Below are 26,664 nucleotides of genomic sequence, written 5' to 3'. Positions count from 1 at the left end.
GTGTTTTATGGTTTTGAGCCCATGACTCTGTTTTAAAAAAATTCATTTTTATTGAAATCTTGTTTTTACATCTCCTGTATTTCTAAATCTATCCCTCCCAATCTCTACCACTGAGCTACCCTTGTAACAAAAGATTTTTAAAAAAGATATAATGTAGTTCAGCAATCCCCCCCACCCTCCCCAAGGGTCTCCACCTCTGCAAGTCACTATAATTCCAGCATTCACCTTTCCATGTTGTGGTCGTATATTTTGCTTTCCTTGTTCTGCTTATTAGGATCAGTTCATATAAAACTTCCCGTGCTTCTCTGAGGTCTTCATATTCGCCATTTCTTATAGTGCAGTTAATATTTATTGCATCCATTTAATAAGATTTGTTTAGCTGTTTCCCAAGTGATGAACATTTAATTTTGCTTCCGGTTCTCTTGGACCTTGCTCTTCAAGGAACCCAGAGTTCAAGTGATCTTACCCAAATTCAAAAGATTTGTGATTAACATTTACGACTGACTGAGGCAAACACTGGAGGCTTTTTACGATGTTTTGTTAAACAGAAGCACAATATCAGTAACTGACATTTATAAAGAATCTTAAGACTTGCAAGTGCTTTACCTACATTATTTCATTTGATGCTCACACAGAAGAAAGGGGTTCACAGACGTTATGTGACTTGCTCGGGGTTCAACAAAAATGTGAGTGCAAACTGAGCCCAGGTTTCCGTATCTAGGGATGTGCAATAACTGCTCAGACAGCACCCTAGTTTAAGCCTTGGAATAAACTTGATGACTTGTTTGTGGGCCATATTTTATTTTTACAGAATACCACTGATTTGTATAGCAACAGAAAGGAATGGCTACATCACTGATGCTTCTAATGAAACAGGTCAAAAGTAAAGAAACTGAAAATATCTTCTTCATGTAACTTATTACTTTGGTAATAAGTGCAAACAATCTTAAATTTATGAGGTTTATTAAGTTTGTACAGGATCATGTTTTGGGCTAGCAGGGATCTGGAAGGTCATCTAGTGCAATCCCTCCATTTTTTAGATAAAGAAACCAAGGCCAAGAGAGGTTAAAGGACACAGGTTACAGAGAAGTAGTCTGGATTTGAATCTTGGTCCTCTGACTACAAATCCAAAGCAAAAAGGTTATGAGGTTCTCTGCTTTTGCAGACAATATTTAGAATGCATCAAAGATAATTTGTATTATCTAAGAAATAAGCGGAACAGACTGTGGCCTTTATTTGTACAGCTAGCCAAAAAGACCCGCATGATGTCCCTGATTACATTATAAAGTCATTAATATTACAATCCCAGCCAAAGAGTTATCAAAAAAACAATTATAGTAAGGAATGATTGGATATAAGACCAAGACAAATGCTCTCAAAAGAAATTTGAAAATATAAATTCTTTGAAAAAATATACTTTAGTTAAAATTCTATATTTGTCAAAGTCCACTGAAAAGGAAATTTATCTTTTAGAGAAGCCAAGATAAACTTAGCTTCATCTCACTTTTGTATTAAGAAAAATTGGTTGAAGCCACTGCACTTAAGTGTGGTAAATCAGACTATGATCCAAATCCTGAAGACTAAATTTTCCATGGTTAGAGCAATGAAGATAAGTCTTTATCTGAGGATAAAATTACTGAAGATTAGAAAAATTACTGCCTTAGTGAGAGAACTGCCTGCCATCAGATTTCTTCTTGCTAATGTGCTTGAAGATTTTGGACTTGTGGACATTTTTGGGCTTCTGGTAGCCAAAACCACCACCGCCACCTCTTTTTTGCAATCTCTTCCCCTGGCTGCTGTTCAGATCTGAAAAGCGAATGTTAAGGAAAGTAGACAACAGAGAAGCACATGACTTTCCATCTAACATTTACTAGGTAACAGCAATAACCAATTGTTCCAAACCACAATTTTGTGGTTTTTCATAAGAAGTGATCTTATGAATCATTTAACGTAGTCTCTGAAACTGGTGCAAACAGGATAAGGGATCTCTACCTGTCCATGGTTTCACAGGAGGTAAATAGCAGAACCCATATTATTAACAGTTTTTTATCTTCAAGACCATTACTTATTTAACAAAACCATGCTACTTCTCTTGCTCCAAATATGACAAAGTGAATAAATCCGATTTTTTTTTTTTTTACAGAAAATCATGAGACATACACACAAGACTATGTATAATAGCATACTAATGGTAACTAGTGACTCGTCCTGGGATAAAGTATGCTGGCATATATTCAAATAGCCTCAATTTGCAAGTGGGTAGTTGTTTCCACTTCTCATGGGGGGGAATTAATTCAGGATACTTACAGAAAGAAGCAGTTCTTTTCCATGTATCATTTCCCCCCTAGTTGCACCAAAAGTTAGTTAGATGGTGTCCTCATCTGAGCTGGCTGAGATGACAATCTAAGTAGGCTGGTGCAATGAAATTCATTTCACTTATCAACTGTGATAGTGACATAAAGACCTCCTTTCCCTATCATGATCTAGGCTCACTTGAAGTTACAAATTCTCTTTCTGCAAACATAACGATCCCCTTAAGAAAGCAGCTGGAAGAATTTACTCTGTCCTTTATCTTGTGCCTGAAACCTCTGATATTATATAATCTTCTATAAGTTATGTTTCCCACGAATGTACACAGGACATGACAGGTCACATGAACGGCTTCTCTACTCAGAAGTATAAATACCCCAAGCAGAAAAAGACTGGTGATTTAATACTTACCCAGAAAGTACCCAAGCCCAACTACTAGGACCAAACATATGAACCTGCCAGTTGAGTCTGGGAGAGTTTCACGCAAATACTCTCCCAAAATTTCAGGGTGCTGATATAAGAATACAGCAAAGGATACTTAGGTCAACAAATGGAGGTACTTTGAAACCAAATGATAAAGCAACTTGAGGTAAATTTAAGTTGTTAACATTGTAGATTTGCTTCAGAGAATGGGAATCATATGCTCGAACGTAGGATTTATATGCCTCCTGTGCTGATTTATGAAGGAAGTAGTTCTTCTCAATTAGTTTTTCCAACTGAAATTTTAAGAAGCAAAACATTTTGTAATATCCCAGGATGCTACTTTTCTCAAACACACAAATTTCAACATGTATGCAGTAATACTATCTTGCCTAACTCTTGTCCACTCCAATTTCCCAAATAACTCCAAAAATCCAAAGAGACTTTAAAACATATTATCACAGAAGAACAAAGTTTTTTTATGACAAGTTCAAAGCAGAAAATGGATATGCTGGGGATATGCGGAACTGGACATTTAAAAAATAGTTATCAACATTTAACATTTAAAAATTAAATACCTGAGACTGAATGTCGGAAATTTTTGACCAGGAAAATTCAAATTCACTTAATGGTACCTAGAAGGAGAAAAAAAGCCAACATCAGTGAAACAGAATTAATCAAAGGTTAAGTTTAAGTTATGGTGAATGTTACTTTGGTTATGTTCCAGTGGGGTTGCAAACCCCATGGGTTTTTGGGTGTTTTGGATTAGATCCCAAAATCTTAACCTTAGAAAGGCCTTAAAGAGTTGATTCCATCTGTCCTCTTACATTTCCTATTTGAGGACAATGAAGCATGGAGAAAGAAAGTAACTGACTCAAAGCCATCTAGCTAGCAAAGGGAAGAACTGGGATTAGAACCCAGATATTCTGATGCCTGATCAACCGCTCTTTAAATTACACTCTGCTGACTTCCAGGAGAAGATCACTTGTTCTGAAGTGCTGCTATGAAGGCCAAGGAAAGGAAAGGAGCAGAGAAAGATAGGAATATGGAGACTGTATATAAGCTTTATAGGATCAACTCTGCCAATTTTTGTAATAGGAAGTCTGGTCTATAACTACATTCTCCTTGGGAAACATAAAAAAACTTTTCTGTAACTAGTGTTCCAAACTACACTAAAACATTTACTGTAAGCTGACATCACTTCAGTCTTGGCCAGAACCTAGCCGAATTCTTTCTGGGGGACGTAAGTCATAGTGTCTTCCATACTTTAGGGAGGGAAAATAGCTGCTCTGAGCCACAGGGAGCTTCCTATAGTTCACTCTAATGATGAAAGAAGATAAAGCCCATCCTTAATAAATATCCACGATAACTCACAGACTATTCTTTTTCTTTTTTTTAATTCCTGTGGATTGATTGAGGGCAGAAACCCTGTCATCTAAATTTAGGCTTTCCTCTAGTACCAAGTACAGTGCTTAGACACTGCAAATGCCAAAGAAATGTTTGTTTTATTGAACCACACTGTACCATAACCAGTCAGTAGTTCAGCAATCATTTATTAACTATTTACTATGTGCTAGGTACTGTGATAAGCACTATGGATGCAAAGAAAGGTAGAAATAGGTCATAGCTGACTTACTAATAGAGGAGACAATCTACAGATAAATATATATGAGATGTACACAGACTAGATGGAAGATAGGCTTAAAAGGGAAGGCCTAGCAGCTGAGTAGACTAGGAAGGTGGCACTGGACAAAAGGAACAAGAATTTATTAAACACTATTTGCCAGGTCCTATGCAAAGCTGAATACTGAAACAAGTGAGAAATTCTAAGAGTTGGAGGTAGGAAGAAAGAGCATTCTAGTTACAAAGAACAGCCAGTACAAAGACAAAGAGATAAAGTGCTATTTTTGAGGAATGCCTGTGACATTTAATAAGTTAGAAAGACGTAGTTCTGGGTAATTAGCCACTTTATTAATAATGCTAACATTTCAATAAAAGAGGTCAGTATCACTCTTTAATGCCAAAGACCCAGGCTATTCTAATATAGATTTCTGTGCCAGGTTTGATGAGGAGTGGCAGTCAGCACCAATTCTAACTTATGGTGGTGATAATATACTCATGCCTGGAGGGTAGGTTTTGTCACTGGATAACCACTTTGTGAAGTTATGGCACAATCCTATGCATAATTTAATGCTTAATAACTCCTCTTATTAGAAACCCGAGTTTCCCCACCTCTACTCTTGAAATATTGCTCTCTCCACACTCTGTGTATGCTTTAGGTCACGTCTGCCAAATGGAATGTGGTAGAAAGTTGTTTTAAAGATGACACAGATTCTGGAAAAATAGGGACACTTCAGCAAACTACAGAGGACTGGACAATTTTTTAAATGTTCAGAGATGAAAATATGACATACATCAAAATACCAGCTTGAGTTTAAAAGGGTTTACATGGCCCTCTCCAAAGATCTGTCTTGATTTCTAAGCATAAAAACATCTGTCACCACCACAAATCTAAGTGGGTTAGGGATGGGGTAGCCATGGCTCCCTCTGAGGGGCTGTTCTTTCAACAGGGTTCTGCTAGCTGCCACTGCCACCTGCAAATATACAGCCTGCTTGATCCTCCTGGAGCCTGTCACTACCTACAGGAAAATGAGCCCCAACTCTGTCATCACCAAAGGCCCAGGCAGGTAAGGGCCACCATCACCACGGGTGTAGACCGTTATTGTGGCCACTTTCTCCATATGACCCTTCCAGCCTTGTTATCGATCACATTATGCTAGAATGTCCTATCCCCTTTCTCCTGAGGGCCTAGGTCAACTGCTAATTCTGATCTATGGCTTGCAAATTCCTACCTCCCGTTCTCTTAATCCCTGTGATTCAGAGATTAAATGTCTATCCCCACACCCCCTTTCCCTACTATATTTTTTTGTACTTTTATCTCATTCCACTCAGCAATGTCATTGCTCCCTTTCACTACACCCTCTGGGGCCCTTGTTCTACTTTTAACAAACTCCCTTTCATCCTCATTTGTGTAGATTTTATATTTACTTTTATGTATATATGTTATTTTAACCAATAGAAGGTAAGCTCTCTTGGAGAGAAAGTCTGTTTGGTTTTTTTTTGTATCTTTTTGGGCTCTCTCCACAGTGCCTATCAGTCCCCAGCACATAGTAGGTGCTTAATAAAAATGCTTGTTGAATGAATGAATTTGACCTAGTTTTCTCATACTTCTTTCATCTTATGCTAATGGAAACATGGAATTCCCTGGAAAAGACCTCATCTCTGGCTCCCCTTTCCAGGACTGCTCATTCCATCGCTGCCCTAACATTTATCCCTGGGAGAACCATCTTTCTTACTCCCCTGTTACTACTTCCAAATCCTCTACTGTTGATACCACTCAAAAATTACTCTTTTGTGATTTATTCTGATCATGTTCAGCACACCTTCTAGAATTTTCTAGCTTTCATCTACAGGGCTCACTATCAGTCTACCATGACTTGAATTACTTAAAGTAATTCAATACCTGGCTTATATTTTTCCCATCCATCCCAATTCCTGAGCTTATTCTTAGAAACTTCAACATTCAGGTTGATGTCATCTTGAACACCAAGGCCTCCCAAATTCATCAACCTCAATTCTTATGACCCAAATCTCTCTATTCTAGTCAATCACTGGGATGAGTCACATCTCTTACTTCACCAAGACTCGAAACTGCATAGCTCTACTATCTTGAATTCTGAAATGCCTTATTTTGTGCTACTGTGTCCTTTAATGTCCTACCAACTTTTCTCCTAATTAAAGCTTCCTAAATCTACTGTTTTTCACCATTATCTCTAGTCTTTCAACTGTTTCCTGTTCTTTCCAGTCCATCACATCTGCTCTGGTCTCATTTTACTACCTCCTCAATCATGATTTCCTATATGGTTAACAACGTATTCACTTCATTCTTGATTCGTCTGCTCCCTTGCCTTTTCACTGTTTGTTCCCAGCCAGTCATCAACCCTTTGTTACTTCCCCTCCATCCACGCTTTCCACTGCTCACTTCTGAAATGCTGAATGTTGCCGGAAGAAGTAAACAATCACATAGACCGACTGCAGGGCCCATGCTACATGGCAATCCTTTAAATCCTCCACTGGCTAAAATCCTCCCCCCACCAGCTGTTCCAATGCCACTTTGCCCCAGTGAGAAAATCAAGGTCATCTGTCATAAATTCCCTTACATTTTCCCTACTCCACACCTCACATTCTACTTTTATCTTTCTTTGCTCTAAACTCCAAAGAAGAGTTGGACTTTCTCTTTTCCAAAGCCTTTACTTCTATTTTTAATTTGATCCCCTTGTCTCTTCAAGGAGCTTACCCCTCTTAATTGTCAGCCTCTTTTGATCTATTAGCTCCTTCCCTAGTGCCTGATCACTTCCTACCTTTGACCTTGGCAGCTGTGTCTTGGGCCTGTTTCCCTTCTCTATATTTTTTTTTTTTGTGTTCTCATTTATCATTGTAGGTTCAATTATAATCTTTGTAAAAATGACACTGAATTCTATATATCTTGCCCTCAGTTTTGCTCTCTAACTAATTCGACATTACCAATTACTTGCTGACCATCTCCATCAGGATGCCTTGTTCACACCTTGAATGCAAGCACAACTGATGAGCCTGCAAGTGATCACTCATCTCCTCCCTCACTCCTCAATCCCACTCTAAACAGTTTCTGAAGATACTGCTCATCCACTACTTTATTAGGTTTGTAACTTTGGTGTCAATGTTCAATCTTGTCTTTTTCTATCCCAGTACAATCACATTACCTGCCAACTCTTGGCACTTCTACCTCCATGAAATCTCTTGTATTTATCACTTTTATTTATTTCATAAGGGAACAACCCTAGTTCAGACCCTCATTACGGCTTGCTAGACTATTCCAAAAGCCTCCTAATACATCTCCCTGCCTCTATCTTCTCCATCCTCTTCAATCTTATTCCACACACAGCTGCCAAAATAATCTTCGAAAGGTAAAGGTCTGACCATGTTAACCCTTTGCTCAAAGTCCTTCAGTGACTCTAGGATATGATACAAACCACTTGGCCTGGCATCTAAGGCCTTTGACTATCTGCATGCAACCTATCTTTCTAACTTTATTTCACACTATTCCCCTTCTCCCTCTATGTTCCAACCAAACTGGATTACAAGCTGTCTCCTCCACATAGCATTCCAGCTACTAGACATCTGCGTAATTAATAAGTGGGATGCATTACTGTCTCATTTCTATTTCTCAGTATTTACTTTCCTTCAAGGCTTAGGTGTCACCTCCTTGATACCTTTCTGAATCCCCCTAAATCTTTTCTGTTCTTTCACAAATTAACTTGTATTATATTTGTGACAAGTGGAACGTAAGCTCTGAGGACGGGGGTTATCTGGTTTCTACATCTCTAGCACCTAGCAGAGTAGATGCTTCACATGAATGAACTGGATGAGCTTATTTAGATAAGCTGGAGAGCAGATACAAGGCCATTTACTTTTCCTCTCCAGTAGTATTCAGTAGTTTTGTATAAACAATTGGCACTAGTTAAATGATTGCTTGAGAACTTTTTATGATGTGAAATATTTTGATAAACTCTGTGAGATTCAAGAAAATTACAATGTTACGGATTTGTCTGAAAAATTAAAAAATGTTTTTTGACATGCTATGCTGCTTTAATAACAACTCATTTTTATATAGTACTTTCTGGTTTGTAAAGCATTTTCTCCTAACACCTTTCCAAGTATTATCATCCAATTTATGGGCAAAGAAAGTAGCTCACAGCAGTAGCTCCAAGACCACATTGCCTGTAAGTGCTGCATCTATGACCAGAATGCAGGACACCGCGTCCCACTTCAGCACTTTCCATCACCTCTCATACCTATATGGACATGTTGGATTCTTCATGGACCCACAGTCTACGTACTCTTTGACTCCTCTTGGGCCTCAGCTTCTTCATGTGTGAGAATAAGTTAGAAGAGATGATTGATAATCTCTCAGGCCCCCTCCAGGTTTAAACTGTTTCCTTACCTTGGCTTGCTTCAGGTAACGAAGAAAACCCAACTCTTCTGGTCGTAAAATAAGTAGAGCATGACCTCTTCCATTTATGCCTCTGGCTGTTCTACCTACACGATGAATATATTCCTTAAATGGAAAAAGAAGTGTGATTTAAAATGTGGCCCCATGGAGAGACATGCTGGCAATATATCTGCATTTCCACGAATCTGTTAAGGGTGGCATATCATCTGCACTCTATCTGGATGGATGGCACATTTGTCCTCAGTTTCATTTTTTTGTATGAAATAAGATTATGAGAATAACTATTTTCAGCAAAAGAAATCAGTAATAGCTACCTTCTTTCAATGTCCTGTGTATGTCAAAAGAACATAATGCCAATACCAAAACAAAGGAGAAGAGAACACAAGCCTAACGAAGTTCAAAGGACATGATGGCCTAGAAAAATGAAAGCACTGTGACTTTTCCTAAAGCTGTAGTCTGTGACTTCTTATGGGTAGGAATGGCTCTGGTGAAAAAATTCCCTCCATCAATGCTGACTGGTGACTGTTCTGCAACTTCTAGTCTAGTAGAGATGTTTGGAGCACTAGGAGACTAAAGGCCTTGCCCTGTATTACTGAGCCAAGATATGTCAAAGAGAGAACCTGAATGTACTTCTCCTTGGTTCTGAGGCCACTTCTCCATCCACTGCATCATGCTGTGTCTGCAAACTTGCTTGATACCAATTTTTCATGTTTAGGATATATACTATTTTACAATCCATCAAATATACAGCATTTACATGAAGTATATCATGTTGGTGCAAAGTTTCATGTACTCTCTTAATAAAGCTTTTGTTTGCTCCTAATGTACCTTCCAATGCCTCTCTGTGAGCAATGAAATTAAAAGCCAGTTTATATTCTCTTTTGTGTCTTCCAGAAATGAGAATATATATTAATACAAATATAAAACTGGATTTACTTCACGATTTAATATTGATCAAAAAACCCAAGGAAAAGCTATTGGTTATGAAATGCAGTCAAAGTCATTTCTAGCTGTACTGGACACTATAATATTTGTTAGGATATTGTTTGTTAAAAAGAAATCTTACAAAGAAGAAAAATAAACAATTCAGAAAGCAAATCAGTACACTGACTGTGATAAGATAATATCTGGAAGAGAAGAGGTGAGAGTTACCTTTGGATCATCTGGTGGGTCATACTGGACAATCCAATCTACTTCTGGGATATCTAGCCCTCTGGCAGCCACATCTGTACACAGCAAAATTCCAGAATCTGCATTGCAGAACTGAAAGAACGTAGTTGTCCGTTTATTTTGCTTCTGTTTGCCCTAGATTGAAAAAGAAATACACTACTGAGCCACATTATAAGCAGTTAAATATATTGCAATCACTTCTGAAGGTGGGTACTTACCTACTGAGGACTCAAATCTAAAAAAAAATTAGGATTGTTTTATAATATTCAAACAAAACCCAAAGACATGGCAAAAGGCACCAGATTACATAGAGATGGACAATAATTGGACAAATCACCATATAACACTCAACCCTTCAAGGATCTGAGTCTTTAAGACTTACTTTTTCAGTCAGGTTATAGAAGCAGTAACTCAAAACCAAAGCATGTAGTATGAAAACACTCAAGGTTTAAGTAAAGGGCGGTGAGGTCCTGTCTCCTTCAGTGGCTTGGGGTCCTATGTATCTGTGTAATGGCAATTTAAATGGGAAGATCTTTCCTATCCATTAATAGGACCATGTGATCTGCCTGAGTCACATGGAAATCTGAATCACATGGAGGTGGAAGTAGTTTGCTGAACTGGTGGAACAGGAAGAGTAGAGAAGGAAGGATGGAGCAGAGCTGAGAAGAAATTGGTCAGAGCAGTCAGAACTGAGGGAGAGAAAAAGTGGCCAGCTGGCTAGCGTGAGTGAGACAGCTTGTTTGTGATTTTCTTTAAGAGAGCTGATTTGTAGGCAGCCTAAGAGGAGGAAGGTTTGGGGCCTTCTGCATTGTTATTGTATATAGATTTCTTTGTTACTATGATAGATTTGGCTTTCTGGTGGCTGAATAAATGTTTTGGTTCTGTCTTCTATGTGAAGAGTCTGTTGTATTTCATGATTCAGAATTGAACTTGCATATTCATAGCCTCCATAGGCACTGTGAATATCGCAGTGGTGCTACAGCATTTCATGGGATCCTTCAGTGATTTTTCTCCTTCCAAATTAATTCTTTTAACGTAGAATCCAAAGCTCTCCACAATCTGGCCCGAGTCTCCCTTTCTAGTGTATTACTTACTACCCTAGGTAAACTGTGTCTATAAGTCACTTCTATAGACTCAGTTTCCCAAACACACAATGTGAATTCTCATCTCTTAAAGATTCAGCTCAAGTCCCACATCTTTAGTGAAATCTTCCTTAGTCCCCAGTGATCTCTCTCCCCCTCAGAGATTACACAAGCCTACTGATTTGTTACGTTAATTTGACATCTACATGATGTGCTGTATTGCCAGTTATGCTCTCCGTATAAGGGTAGGGACTAAGTCTCATATCTCTTTATATTTCCAGAAACAAACAGCACAGTCTTTGAACACAAGAGCTGATAACTAAATGTTTGCAGATTGACCATAATGATGAGTTAACACATTAGGTTGTGAGTATCAGATTGAACTGTTAGTCTGTAACATCATAAATTTAAGATTTTTTTTCTTAAAAAGGGTAAAAAAGTCCCAAAGAGAACACTTACATGAATGGCCATGACAGGTAAATCAATGTAGTTCAGAAGCTCATAATGGTATTTTACTGACATACATGAAGAAAAAAATACCATCAGCTTCTTCTTACGGTTCTTCTTGAGGAATGTAAAGAGTAGAAGAAACCTTTTCTCAGATGGACAAACAACATATCCCTAAAAAGAATTCAAATGAGCAGTTACATACCTCCAAAAGAACACTAGATGAACCAGGTGCATGAACTGACAAAAAAATTTTATTACAATTATACTTTAAAAAATTTTCACCCCATTTTTTTTTTGCTTTATTATGGATAAAAAAACTGCACTGAATCAATTGACACAGCTTGGTTCTCTGAAGTATTCTTAAATTCTGGTACTTCTAGCATTAATTCTATGGATTTGATTAAGAAAATGGTGATCACAATAAGAACAAAACTATTCAAAGGTAAGGGCAATTTTCAGACACCTATTTCCACATTTATATATTCCAACCATTGGAATGAGAGCATAAGTAACACATACTTCCGTACTCATTTTTACACCCTACATTTAGAGAAAAATATTGCATTGATAATAACAACGATTTCCCAAAATAATCTAAATGACCTTTTCATTTTAGTTATAATTTTAAGTAATCTCTAAGTACAAATAATTTCCCTTTGTAATCACTAGATATTTTATGCCCTTGATATTTTTAAAAGGATTACTCATCCATGGTTTGGTTCCAATTCTAGATGGAATGAAGAAACTGTAATACATAAAAACCTCAACTTACATGGATTTTTATTACTATATTCCATTTTTAGAAGAAAAAGGCAAAACACAAGAAAACAAACTTGAGAAAAGTGTTTTTCAGTCTAAAGTTAGTTCACCAGGAAACTTAATTAACCAGAACACAATTTAACCTAGGTCCCTATCACGTTATGCCTAGGTTACAATATCCATATAGTTGGTTCCATTTATTTCTGACTTTCCACCTTGAATTCTTTTCTAACTAACCCTTCCAAAATTATAGCTTTCATCACATCTACTATTCAAGAATCTATCACTGTAGTTCTTTATGTTTTTATTCTTAAAATTTAACACTTCTTAGCATTCAAAACCTGATCCCATTCTACTTACCTAAGTTTATTATCACTACTCATCAATACCGATACACCTACACTTTCTCCACTCACACCATCCTTACACTTGCTTAGCCAAACTTTTCTGCCTTGTTCAGAATAACCTCAGTCTTCTTTCTATGTATGTAAATGCTTCTCTATACTTCAAGGATTAGCTCAGATTCTTAAATGTGGGTTCCTGAAAATATTTAATATTTTTGACAAGTGTTATTTCAATATAATTAGTTTTCTTTGTAATCCTATGTTTTATTTTAGGCACCTGAAAACATTATCATTACTCTTACAAGTGTTTTCACAGGCTGTGTTTTCACAGACTGCTAAGGGAGATGACACTAAGAGGTCAATGATCAATGTGGCCCCACCCCTCCACATGTAGCCTTTTCAAAGTATTCCAGACCACACTGAGGTAACCTTTCTCTGAACTCTTCTAGATGTTATTCTGTAATATCTAATATACACCTCAGCCTATTTATTTATATACTGTATTTAACTAAATTCTAGTTGTTTCAAGCATCTTATACGTCGTACACATGTTTCTCCAAGAGGAATGTGAGCCCACTGAAATATCTGTTCGTTGATGTCCTTGAATTCAAATTGCACATCCCAACTGAAGGCTTACATCTATGTGACCAAGGACATGCCACTTAACTTATGGGCTCTAGTTCCCTCATTTGTACAATGAGGGGTTGGATTAGATTATCTCAAAGGTTCCTTCCTGCTTTAAATCCTATGTTAATCCCCATGAATTTAAGAATCAAGAACCAGAGAATCACAACTACTGGATGAAAACTGCCAACACATGTTAATACGGAGATATTAAGTAAATACAAAAAAACTCAACTAATTCAAGTAAATTTTATGACAAGCAGGAAAAAAAATTTAACCACAACTTTTAAATATTAGTATAAGCAAAATACTGTGTCAGGGGATAAATATTTACATTTTTGTTTTAAAGCTTGCAAAATACTTCATGCCATTTTCTCCTTTGGGTCTCACAACAACCCAGTGACATATATATATCCATATATATATATATATATCACAGATATAATTATCCTGGCCCCTCTAAATAAAACATCCCCAGAATCCTAGGGAAGTTAATCCACTGGTCTTTGACACCTCTTCCAGAGGGTCCAGCTACTGATGACTGAGTTAAGTTCCAATTAGCCCACTATATGGGCTAGCTGGTCCTGGCCCCAGCCCCAACTGTAGCCCTTTCCCTCTGCCCTTCCCATCTCTTGCTCTGGGCACACTAATCAAATCATAAGTAAGAGTACTAGTAAAAGTAATAGTACATAAGTAATTGCTCCTATATGAAGAGTTTGTCAAATGATTGTACTATGCATCAACCCACCACGGTACAATGGAAAGGATACTCACTGTGGAGTCAAAAGATGTGGGATGGAATCCTACTTTTGATACTTAGCACCTGCTGCTTGACCTTCTGTCTCAGTTTCTTTATCTGTAAAGACTGGACTGAAGCACTCTAAGTTCCATCTCTTCTAGTATTAGCCCTACCATGCAATGATCCATCCCTTGGTCCCCAGACCAAAATGCACTTCCCAGACCACCATGCCCTTATGCAGTGTAGTTTTTCCTTGAAAAAATGAAAGCCTCTTGAGGTCAGGGATTGTCTCTCTGCATATATGTTCCCAATATATTGTCAGAAATTACCTGTTCAAGACCATCTACTGTTGCAGTATCTTTATCATCATCAACACCAACATACAACGGTTCCTTCTTAAGGGAAATCTTTGCCAAATCTTCTACCTTACGAGTTTGTGTGGCAGAAAAGAGCATTGTTTGTCTGCGTTCTGAAACAAAGATGTTATAAAAATGTTAAGCCTTTCAGAGAATTCCAACTACTCAACATCTGCAACTAGATAGAGGATGAAACTTAAAGAACACTTTAATGACTATCTCATAAAACTTATATACTTTCTAAATCCATTCATTTTTTCTTTCAACATGCAAAAAACCAACCCTTGAACAAAAAGTCAATGCATGGCATGTCATCTAAATGAAACCCTTTATTACCCTTCATGTCTACAGCCTTATTTCATTTTCTTTCCTTTACATTTTGGTGACCTGGACATTTGTCAATAGTTTTGTTTTTTGACCCAGCTGTCAAAGTTAACATCTTTCAATGTACAAGCCTCAAAGAAGCAGAAAGTACAGTTCAGCACAGCACTGAGCAGAGCTGAAAGGATTTGACCTTGGGACAAAGTCACTTAATTTCATTTTTCCCAAATATAGGTAACCTTAACTGAGTGTTTGTGGGATACAGTGCAAAAGGTCCTAGATTTGGAGTCAGAAGATCTGGTTTTGAACCCCTTCTCTGCTAATGATAGGTGACTTAAGTTTTCTAAGCCTGCTTCCTCATGTATAAAATGAGAATCTGGATTACATGGTCTATGAGGTCCCTTATAGTCCTAAAATATATTATCCAAAACAATCATAATGTCAAAGTAATTTGCTAAAAGAGGCAAACATTACTTTTATTTATTTTTAGGAGGTAATCAGGGTTAAGTAACTTGACCAGGGTCATATGGAGTGTCTGAGGCTGGATTTGAATTCAGGTACTCCTGACACTAAGGTCAGTGTTCTCTTCACTCTGCTACCTAGCTGTCCCTAAACACTACTTTTAAGCAACTGCTGTATTTTAGAAATAGCTCGATTCACAAATATATATCTTCAATCGAAAATTCTAAATGTCAAATTAGCAAAATAAATTCCCACTTCAAAATGAAATATTCTAAATTCATAAATGGGATTGTTGCCTTTATAAAAGAAATAAGAAGAGCAGAATTTTAGTGGCATTTTTTTGTCTTTGTTTTGGGAAAGTAGACATAACTGTCTATTTTATAAATTGAATCTATGGGAAGTACTACGTGGAAGAGGAGATAACTTGGATGGAGGAGGGGATGAGATAATTTGTGCTTTTTATTTTAGATATCAACCTCCTTGGATGTCTGTGAAACAGCTTTATACAGTATTTCCTATGTATCACATCTAAATAAATGGCTTAATGTTTTACACAGACCAGAAAAAAGAGAAAGGGGGAATTTTCTTCTTTTATTAGTGCTTTCAATGATTTTTTGAAAAAAGAAAATCCACAATGACAAATTAACTTCAGGATTTGACCCCACTCAGAATTGCATTATTATTACCACAAGATTTTCTTAATGGAAACACCATTTGACACCTCTAACTAGCAGCACACATAGCACCAAACACAATGAGTGTGCTAAAGTCACATGCAGATTCCACTCACTTGGCAGAAGTTTGATGATCTGCTTCATCTCTTCCTCAAACCCAACCTCAAGAATTCTGTCAGCCTCGTCAATAACAAGACACTGCAGGTTTTTAAACATAAATCCTGGGGTGTTCTATAAAATAAAGAAGCAAAAAAGAAGCTTGTTATCTACATGTTTATTTTTTAGGGGGAAGGGGCAAAAAAAAGGACAAGTTGCACAATATTTACCTGCATATGGTCCAGAAGTCGGCCAGGTGTTGCCACAATAATGTTGATCCCATTTGCAAGTTTCTGTGCCTCTGCAGATCTGTTACTGCCTCCCATGATCAAACCATAGGTATGTACATGGTGAGACATTAGTTCTTTAAGCACACCAAAGGTCTGCATAGCCAGCTCCCGAGTAGGTGAGAGGATAAGGACCCCTGTTCCTAAAAAAAACACAACAAACAAACCCCAAACCCAATCCCTTACTTAGAAAATCATGACAGAATCAAACAGTCTTAAGCCACAAGAGTCAAAATAAGTTATATTTTAAAAGAGACATAAATAAGAAACTGAGAGCTTACCATTCCTAGGCATGAACTTTAACTTGACAATAAGTTCTATTGAAGGGATGAGAAATGCTAGGGTTTTGCCACTGCCTGTTTTTGCAGCTGCTAGAATATCCCTATTATTTTAAAAACAAAAGAACATATTTAGACTAGTATGCTAACAATGCTGGAATGAAAAAAATTTGTTTTATTCTAGAAAAAAACAAAACAAAACCAAAAATGTAGGTAACATATCTATTACTCTTTTTTTCCCCTAAGTAGTTGATACTGGTTAATTCTCAATAATTTTTGGTACTTCACGTAAAAACAAATTAAAATACCACGTAAATATTTATCAAAGTAGATAGGTACTTTAAATCAATTTGTAACAAATACTGCTCTAATGACAATAACAATAGCTAGAAATTAAACAACACTTTATATTTTGCATAGCATTTTAAAGCTATTATTTCATTTTTATCCTTACGACCACCCTGGAAGGTAGGTGCTATCATTATCCCCATATTACAGGATGAGGAAAATGAGGCAGAGAGAGGAAAAATGACATGACCACATAGTTAGTAAGTGTAGGTCACAGCTGCACTCAGGTTTTCCTGATTCCTGGTCTACTCCTACTGTACCACCTCATAATCCATACCAACGTTCACTTTACCTGCCTTCTAGAAGTGGTCTGATACTTTTATGCTGAATCTCAGTCATGTGAGTAAAACCCATTTCTGCTATTGCCTTCAGAGTGTTTTCGTTGACGATATTACTAAGCGAAGTGAATGAAGTATCCTCAAAGGATCCTAACAGAAACAAATATAAGTAAGTTTTAGTTTTTAAAATTAACATTACCAGTTAACTAAATCCTTCATGCTGATAATTTTAGTTTTATTAAAGTAGGACACTAACTTAGGAAAATGTTTTAAAATAAAGTCATAATTTAGTCATTATTTCTGCATGGTGGCAGCTGGAAGTTGTGAAGTTAGGAGCTGGGAATCAAGAGAGATTCTGCTATCAAGATGAAAAAAGGATGACTAAAGGTAAATGCCTTCCTTACAACATTTCCATTTTGCCAATGAGAAATGTTCAGAAGTTACAGGCGTTTTCACTGGTCACATGATTAACAAGCAGTAGAGTTCCAACATATGCCCAAGGCTTTTGACTCCAAGTTCAGTCCTTTTTTACTATGTGGTCCTGCTGCTCAGATCAGAGGACACCAGGGTGAAGGACTGTAGGAACTGGAAATTGACAAGAGAACAAAAGGGATTCTGAAAAATGCTGGTGGATCTGAGGTTCCAGAGTGACAAAGTTGACAAAAAAGGAAAAAGACAAATATTGGAGTGGAACAGACTTATTGATATACCATTTGGTGGAGGTGGGAAGTGTTATAAATATTCTGGAAAGCAGTTTGGAATTGTGTTTCTCCTTGGCCCAGTGATACCAAATAGGGGAAAATGCTAAACATGTATAGCACCTCTTTTTGTAGTGGCAAAGAGCTGGAAATCAGAAGGCACCCATCAACGCAGAATGGCTGAACAGTTATATGAACATATGGAATACTATTGTGATATAAGAAACAACGAAGGTGTTGGCCTTAGTTATATGGGAAGACGTCTATGAACAGAGCAGAACCAGGAAAATAATACTTTGTAAACATTGTGAACAACTGCAAAACAACACTGCAAAAATCAACAATCAAAGCAACGGTCAACCGTGATTTGAGGACAAATTATGTAGCATGCTACCCACCTCCAAGTGATGACTAAATATGCACCATGGGGCACATTATTTAGTATGTGGCCCCTATAGTAATTAATTTTGCTTGACTGTGCATATCTGTTACAAGGTTTTTTTTTGTGTGTGTGTATGTGTTCTTTTTCTCCCCTCAGAGGGAAGGAAGAGAGAAAAAAAAGCTTGAGAATTGAAAAAAAATGAAAAGAAATGTTTTGGACTGATTCATATCAAAGGGATTTTGGATGCTTAAGAAACCAAAAACACACAAAAGAGGGACATTCATTCAATATTACATAAGAAGTAGAAAAAAATTAGAAGAAAAACCCAAGAATTTAGAGGTCCTTAGACTGTAAAAATAATAGCTAGTATTTATAAAGTCTTTTAAAAGTGCTTTACATATATTATCTCATCTGATATGAGATATATTCCATTCCATTTTAGGAATGGAATAGGAAAGTGAAGGAAAGGATAAGGAAAGTGAAGCTGAGAGGGGCTAAGTGAATTGCCCAGGGTAACAAGCTATTAAATGCTTCAGTCAAGATTTAAAACCAGGTCTCCCAAGTCCAGTATTCTATCTACTATGCCACCAACCTGGCTCCAATTAGATATATCAAAGTAGCTCACACTAGAGAAAGACATAGAACGTGGAAGGGAGGAAGAGAGGGCAAAGGAGAGGAGGCTTACATTCAGAAAGCATACTGAAAATTACCTGTTAGTCCAAGAGGGAGGCTGGGCATTTCAGCATCCTCTTTCTGATCCTCCACAGTGTTTTCTTTTATTTTGGGATTTTTTTCACCTTCCTCATCAGACTCGTCTTGGTCTTCAGTTTTTGCTTTTTTGTTTTCTAGTTAAAGAAAAACAGCACACCACCCCAACTCCAATAAGAAGTTTTCTCAAAATTCACAAAACTAATGAGATATTCCCTTAGGACTCATAGGAAGAAGACGTAACAAACATAGGAAATAATTTTCAAAAATTCAAAAAAATGATTTGAATTTGCTAATTATTTTCAATTCTCTGAATCATTCTCTAGATCAAGTTTCAATCAGAGTAATTTATAAGGTAACTTTACAGGAAAGTTTTAAAATCCCACCCATGCCTGAAGGTCTGATTCAAATCCCATCTCCGTCATTAAGTTGACTGCTTTTTCTCTTCTTTGAATTTTCACAACACTGCCTTTCTACTTTTCATGTATTTTTATATTCAACTTTGTCTTACATTTGAGTTCACATCTTATCCCCCAGCAGTAGATTCCTCTTCTCCCTTAAGCTTTAGTTTTGCTCATCACCAATTGTCTATAAAATATTTCAAATGGTATGTTTCAGAGACATTTCAAACTCAACATGATCCAAGCTGAACTCATCATCTCCCTCCCTCTAACCCAAACGCATTTGCAAAACCACTTATGATTTGTGAGGGCACTACCATCCTTCCACTATCCCAAGTTCATACCCACAGGATTATACTGGACACCTGTCTTCTTGACCCCACATGTCTACTCAGTTACCAAATCTTTTTGTTTCTACCTCACAACTTTCTCACCTTCATCTCTACTCTACTAAGCTAAAATGTATTAAATGCTCTCTATATACTAAGCTATGAGAAGGATACCAATGGGAATAAAGTTATCTGCCTTTCAATCAAGGAAGGAAGCTGTTAAGCATGTACTATGTACCAGGCATCCTGGTATCTTGCTCAGTATACAGAAAATTATTCTTATGTACTCATTTATGTAATACAATCAAATGAAAAGCCCTAATTCGATTTACTTTAAAATTTATTTTGTCTCTCCATACATTATTAAGACCAAAGCAAGGTGAGGAAATCAATTATGTGTGGTTTTAAGAATCCTCCATGTCATGCTGAATTTTGCTAGTATGTGTTAAAGAACGTGCTGCATTTACTTTTCCATGCTCATTATAAACTCAGATTTCACCCTCTATACAATTGAAATCTGAAAATTTCCATAAAGTCTTTTTGGCAAAATGAGAGGAAAAACCTAACAGTCAGGGAAGAGATGATAGATCTTTTAAAATAAATAAAAAAATGTAAATGAAAAGTACTTTAAGAACCTCCCAAAAAAAGCCTTTTGAGCGGCATCAAGTACAAAAATTGCTATGTTTTTTTAAGTTCCCCTTCCCCTTTACTGCCTGGCCTCAAGCTTCATTTCTGATTATCTCCAACTTCTGATTTTCCCCAGTCTATGCTAACTGGTTTAAAAACAAATGACATTGAACTAAATGCATTTAATGGGACTCTTACAGATCATCTAGTTTAACCCCTCTCATTTTAAAGGTGAGGAAATGGGAATCGCTGAGAATGACTTGTCCACAGTCAAGAAAGTAATAATGACAGTGGGGACAAGAAACTTGTGGTCCCATCTCAAGAGTTCAGGGCTTTTTCATCTTCACATCCCTGTTTACCCTGAGTTCGTCACTTTGGCCATAGGCTGAGCCAACAAAATCATCTCAAGACCACAGAAACATGGGCTTATTTATCTGTATGTTTTCTTTGCCTGACCTCTCATTTTCTCCAGAAAAGCTCTCAAACAAGAGGACTAACCCTCTCAGGCCAATGATTCAGCATCTGAAAATATACTCTGAACACAAAACTTTGCTATATTCACTTCAATGCCAGAAAAACAAGGTCACAGATTATACTAAAACTGGAAGGCCCAATTCTACTCCTCTCTCACATGAATTTGTGTTTATTATTCAAGCAATTCCTTTTTAAACATACACAAATAATAGGTTTTATTCGTTAGGGAAAACAGTCTTGGAAATCACAATCTACCTTCAACAAAGTGATTACCTAGGTGAATTTCTTACAATAAACTTTTAAGTATTAAGTGTCTTTGTATTCAGAAAACTAAAACAGATTACTCATTTTCTGCTCCTTGTGCATTTCTGAGACACAACTACTTATATATAAACTGGCAAAAAGTACAGAAAAAAAATCAATGGAATTTTGACTAAGTTCAGTTTATTTTCTAAATAGGACCATACCACTTTGGGAGAAAGAGGAAAAAATTCCTACTTTTCTTGCAAGGATCAGGTCAAACCTTGGCTCCCTGAAGTTTTGCTCATGCTGCCTGTCACCCCCAATGTAAGAGTCAGATTAAATAGACACACTTCAATATCCTTTTACAGACCACTCGCTGCCTAGTCATCTCTCCACTCTGAACATGTGTAATGCTCAATTGAAAAAAAAATAGTCATGAACTGGCTCATTTCCTCAAGATACAGAAGTATGGACCAGATAACCTCTAAGGTTTTCTTTTAAGTTCTATGGCACTACTTCAAAAGATCTGCAATCTCACAACTACAGTTACTCCCTCAGTCCAATGATGTAGTACCCAAGTCTTCCATGCCTTAGCACATGGTTTCTTGAGCCACTGTGGCTAAAAAAAAAATGTAAAAGTGTTCTGGTGATTAGTCCAAACTTAGCTAGTCCTCGGGTGACACCTATGGGTCCATGCTTTAAGGTTTTCTGGTTCAGGAGTACATGCCATAGCTTATGTTTTACTGGAAGAATCTTTAAGAACTCAAAACATAAATCAAAACCTAAAAAAATTTAAATGTGCCAGTTTGGGGATGAATTAAAAAAAAAACCAAACCACCCCAAGATACTAGCTCAATGTTTCTGGTCCACAAATGGTTGGAAGTTAGCTCTCCTGGGATTTCAAGTGTCTTTAGTGCTGACAATGCCACCATAACTCTTTTGAAGTTAGAAGTACAAGGGACCTTACAACCCAGAATACTTACTGGGATACTTTCCTGCCCAGCACAGATACAAATGTCTCTAATGTTTGGTCAGAGTCCTTATTGCTTGCTATGCCATCCCAACCATCTTCCCTCTACCACTGAATCTATAATGCTGGTACAGATCTAAGAGACCATCAAGTGTAATTACTTCATTTTGCAGATGAGAAAACTGAGGCTCAGACAACTGATATGACCCATTAAAGGTCACTTCATACATAACCACTCTTAGCCTCAAAGGCCATCATCCATGCCTGTTTCAAAACAGTAACTCAATAGAAATAGAAATAGTCATTCTACACGCAATATGATTCTAGGGATAAAGATAAGCAACAAGACACGTTCCCTGCCCAGAAGTAACTTAGAATTGGCTGGGGGAAACAAACAGATGGAAATTTAAATAACAAAATAGGATAGTACCTGACATTAAGTGCCAAAGACAATAAATGCTACTGAAGTTTAGTGAGGGAAGAAATCATCGTGAACTAGAGTGCTCAGGGAACAGCTTGGGAAGGCTTTACTTTGACAGGACAATTTTTCTGATATTTAGTTTGACAGAAAAAAAGTCCAATCAGGGATAAAGAAAAGATTAATCCTAAAAGTCAAACATGACTCTCCTTTTATTGTGAATTTTACCTTCAAGGTTATTAAGTCTATTTAACTCAATATACAGCTTAATTTTTTAAAAAAGGTTACACATAATTATACAAAAGCAAATAGCTCTACAATGGCCAGTGCAGATAGTTCAGGGGCTGTCACCCACTAAATGATTTCCCCCTGAGAAGAGAGAGAATATAGCAGATGGTGCTAAGAAGATATTTCTGTGAAGACAGGAACGGGTATACCTGGAGGCAAAATGTACAGAACGAAACAGTACTAAGGACCTCATGAACTGCTAGACCTCTGCTGGGTTGGGAAATGCACTGTCCTCCCCAGTGAATCTAGAGGGTTTTAGTCATTTGGGCAAATGAATTGTTCCAATGACAAAAAGATGGCCTCTAAAGACCCAGGGAAAAAAGAGGGGACCTACCAGGTTCTGTATCAGCTGTTATTTTCCTCTTCTTCTTCTTCTTTTTCTTTTTTAATTCAGAATTAGGAAGCTGTGCGGTTGACTCTTCGCTGGCTGCCAATACTGTAGATTTCTTAGAAGATTTTTCCACTTTTGCTTCTTCTACTGTTTCTTCTAATACATGCTCATCTTGGGCTTCTGGTATACTGGCCCTCAAGGCCTCTGTCAAAAAAATAAAGTTGAATGGCTCTAAAACTCTGCAAATCAATAGTTTAAGTCATTTGGCTACTAAAAAATTAGCCTATGAGTGCTATCCAAAATTAAAATACTTTAATTTTTTCATGTGTACTTTATGTTGCATTCACATTACTCTAACACATTTTTACCATATTGATATTTTGTGTGGCTCAATAATCTGAAAGCTTGGAAAGATTTCTTTTCTTCAGAAAATAGTGAAACTCTCACTGATTCTACCACCAGACACATTACTAAGTGGCATTTTAATAAAAACTTATTTATAGCCTTTTAGTAGGCACCACAAAGAACTAGTTAAAGTATGTCCTTGCCACTGATATTCTAAAAGAGCTATGATTATGGTAGTTAACAGGTAAAAGAATACAATCATGCCAGACCAAAATAATATAGAAATTGTAGGGGATCAATAAATATTAACTGTAGCCAGGTGGTATAGTAGACAGAATGCTGGTTCTAGAGTCAGGAAGACCTGAGTTCAAATTCAGTCTCAGACACTTACTAGGTATGTGACCCTGGGCAAGTTCACTTAAATGAACTGGAGAAGAAAGTGCAAACCACTCCAGTATCTTTGCCAAGAAAACTCCAAAGGGGGTCATGAAGCATCAGATATGACTGAAACGAGTGAACAACAACAAAATAAATATCTGACTGATAGGTTGAATGTGGTTGTTCATTCATCAAATTATGTTCTAATCCTCCTAAAGTCATAGTTAAGCCATTATTACCTTTATATACAATTACTACCATTACGTAATTCAAATCACAATTTGTATACTATACTCTGCCTCTGAAACTTACTTCCCATTGGCCCTTGTGAAAGTTATTTAACCTTTCTGTGCCTCAGTTTCCCCATCTGTAAAAATGAAAGAGCAGAAGTAGACAAACATCCCTTTAAACACTACATCCATGAACTTTTTTACATAATGACTCTTTTGTGGTAAGAAAAACAGGCAAGGCATTCAATGCATTATTTCTGGGAACCCCATACTGTTTCCCAGGACATCTCTTAATCGACATTTACTGACCACATATTATCTTCAAGGTATAATTCTAACAGATTTGTTCTTCAGTTGTTCAAAGATTACCTTGACTGAGATTACAAAGGGTTAGGTCTTGTCTAGCTTTGCTCTATGAAGTCAGGAACAAGCTATGGAAGAAGGCAAAAGCTGGTATTTCAAGCAGCTTTTCCATACTCTGGATTACAACCAAAAATGAAGAAAGCAGGGATATGCTTGCTGCAAGTGATGCCTATTTCAACACATGCAGCAATTCATTTACACAACCAATATTTACTGAGCTCCTACAAAACAATAAATTCAAGGATTCTGCAGAATAGGGCAGAAAGAAGGTTAACATATTTACACAGCATCTGCTTAAGTCCATGTTAAGTACCAATAATCACTTTGAACTTATAGTATATGCACAAGGTTTCATAAAGCTGAATTGGGCCTTCGAAGATAAGTAGGATTTTGAGAGGTTGAGAAAATGGAGAGGATATTCTAGCTGGAAATAACAGCATGAGAATAAACACAGAGGCTAGTAAAAATCATGTTTGGGGAAGTAATTATTAATGGTCCCGCTAGGATATATAGAGTGCTTACATTGGAGTAATAGGAGGGATTGGAAAAGTAGTTTAGAACTAGAATGTGGAAGCTATTAAAGGAAAGGTAAGAGGTAGTGATTGTATTTAATAGGTAATAGAGAGTCACTGAAGATTTTTGAGCAAAGGTTTGAAATAACTATTAATAGCCATAACTATGTACCATTATTAAGTATAACTTGGCAGTGGTACGTGGGATGAATAAGATGGAGAAGGAAGAGATGTAAAGTTAGGAAGAATTTGTAATAAAGTTCAATTAGTCAGATCTCTCATGTGAGGAAATAACTGGTCCAAGGTTTCAAAGCTACTTAATGGCAGCACTGAGATGAGAACTATCTCTTGATTTTTATTTCAGAATCTTTTCTATTAAACCATACTTATATAGCCTGTAAGAATATACTAAAAAAAGCTTATACTCTGTATGTGAATAATAAGGACTTGGTGCTACATTGTATTACATATATCCAACACTATTAAGTACTGAGGATGCAGGATATATGTAGAAATTAAAGAAAGCATAAAAGTTTTTTTTTTTTAAATTTTAAGTCCCTGTCCTACAGAAACTTCAATCTAATGGCAAAGGTTCTTAATTTAGGGGCCACAGAACTGGGGGGATCCCCGGATACACTTCAGGAAGGTCTGTGCCCTTAGATGATAAAACAAAACAAAACGTGGTTATTTCAATATAATTAGTTTCATTTGTAATTTTAAACATTTAAAAACATTCCAAGAAGGTTTCACCAGACCACCTAAGAGATCCAAGAAAGAAAAAAGGCCAAACCCTGAGTTAGGGAGACAAGATCAAAACGTACAAAACAAGGTGAGAATACAGAGATACAATGTAGCACAGAAAAGCGACAATGTTAACGGGTTATTCCGAGGAGGGAGATGTCAAACTGGACAGGCTGGCCAATCTTTTAGCAGGGAATTCCGCAGCACACTAACAAGGTAGAAGTGAGACGCGTCAGTCCCTGGCTCTGGATCCGGCAGGGATTATCTGGTTACCCATAAACAGGATTACAGGTGGATTTTGGTCCAGGATCAAAATGAACCTCAATTACAAAAGTATAAACAACAAAACCAGCCTTTGGTTTTCACAGTTAAGACAGTGAGAAGCCCTCTCGGCCTTCCTTCGTTGTCTTACAGCTTGGTCTATCCCTAAGAGGCTTTTTTACCCAAGTAAACCCTTGCAGACCGCCTGAAGGGGGAAGCTGTTCTAACCCTGGGAGAGTTCTGGCCGGGTCTACTGGTGCGGGAGACTCCAGACGCAGGGCCTTGCCTCAGGCTGAGGCGGCCGCCGGGTCATCATCCCCTGCAGCCCAGGCCGGGACCCCTTGGCGGGCCCTCAGAGCCCGGGCAGCGTCCGCCACCAGTTTGGGAACACCTTAAGAAGGGAGGGGTCGGGCTTTTCTGGCCCCGGTGCCTCCCCAGGGCACCGCCGGGGCGCCTGGAAGCCCGGCCAGAGCCCGGCCGGCCACCGTAGCGGCCCCGAGGAGCGGGCCGCCGGCTCGGCAGACCTCACCTTTCTGCTTCAGCCGCTGGTTCCTCTGACGCAGCTTCTCATTGCGCTTCTCGATCTTCTTGCGCAGCAGCTTCATCGGAAGGTGCGACATTTTGCCGGCCGGCCTCGTTCTCCTCCCCGATCGCTCTCTGGGAAGACCTCTCTTCCGCCGCTTCCACGGTCTTTTCTTTTTTGGCCCACACGTGTGAGCGCGTCGGAAGCCGGAAGTTACGCATCAAACCTCTTTGCACACCGTACAAATGCTTCCGGGGCATGTGGAGAAGGCCCGCGGTGAGACTATAGAGAACCTCTGGCAACCAGGCTCCGACGTGCGCCCCCTGCGGGAGAGGAGGTCACGTTGCTTCTGCTGATATTTACCCCTCCACAGACCTGGGGGTTTTAACACC

The 26,664-nt window shown here is 37.7% G+C and overlaps 1 protein-coding gene across 1 annotated transcript; it reads right to left on the bottom strand.

Moving 5' to 3' along the window:
- Nucleotides 1-26: 26 nt before the first annotated feature.
- On the bottom strand, nt 27-26,664 carry DDX18 (DEAD-box helicase 18). Its single transcript, XM_072613294.1, has 14 exons — nt 26,279-26,664; nt 22,923-23,123; nt 18,841-18,975; nt 17,065-17,200; nt 16,428-16,528; nt 16,090-16,289; nt 15,880-15,994; nt 14,280-14,419; nt 11,494-11,655; nt 9,935-10,087; nt 8,774-8,887; nt 3,309-3,365; nt 2,849-3,026; nt 27-1,806 (listed from the first exon to the last, which is right to left on the bottom strand). Exons 1-14 carry the CDS (start codon nt 26,367-26,369, stop codon nt 1,661-1,663), a joined length of 1,929 nt encoding a protein of 642 aa, XP_072469395.1. The 5' UTR covers nt 26,370-26,664; the 3' UTR covers nt 27-1,660.

This window comes from Notamacropus eugenii, chromosome 5, assembly GCF_028372415.1.
Source record: "Notamacropus eugenii isolate mMacEug1 chromosome 5, mMacEug1.pri_v2, whole genome shotgun sequence".
In the NCBI taxonomy this organism is placed as follows: Eukaryota; Metazoa; Chordata; class Mammalia; order Diprotodontia; family Macropodidae; genus Notamacropus; species Notamacropus eugenii.
Note: the sequence above shows the minus strand (reverse complement) of the source record. Positions and strands in the feature narration are given on the sequence as shown.

Bases quoted from the DNA above. Each gene is read 5' to 3' on its own strand.
- DDX18 (XM_072613294.1), bottom strand. From the start codon at position 26,369: ATGTCGCACCTTCCGATGAAGCTGCTGCGCAAGAAGATCGAGAAGCGC. The intron at 16,290-16,427 runs GTAAGCTCTCAG...TGTTTTTTTTAG, and splicing joins AAAGTTCATGCCTAGGAATG to GAACAGGGGTCCTTATCCTC. The intron at 14,420-15,879 runs GTGAGTGGAATC...TCTTTGTTTCAG, and splicing joins GATCATCAAACTTCTGCCAA to AACGCAGACAAACAATGCTC.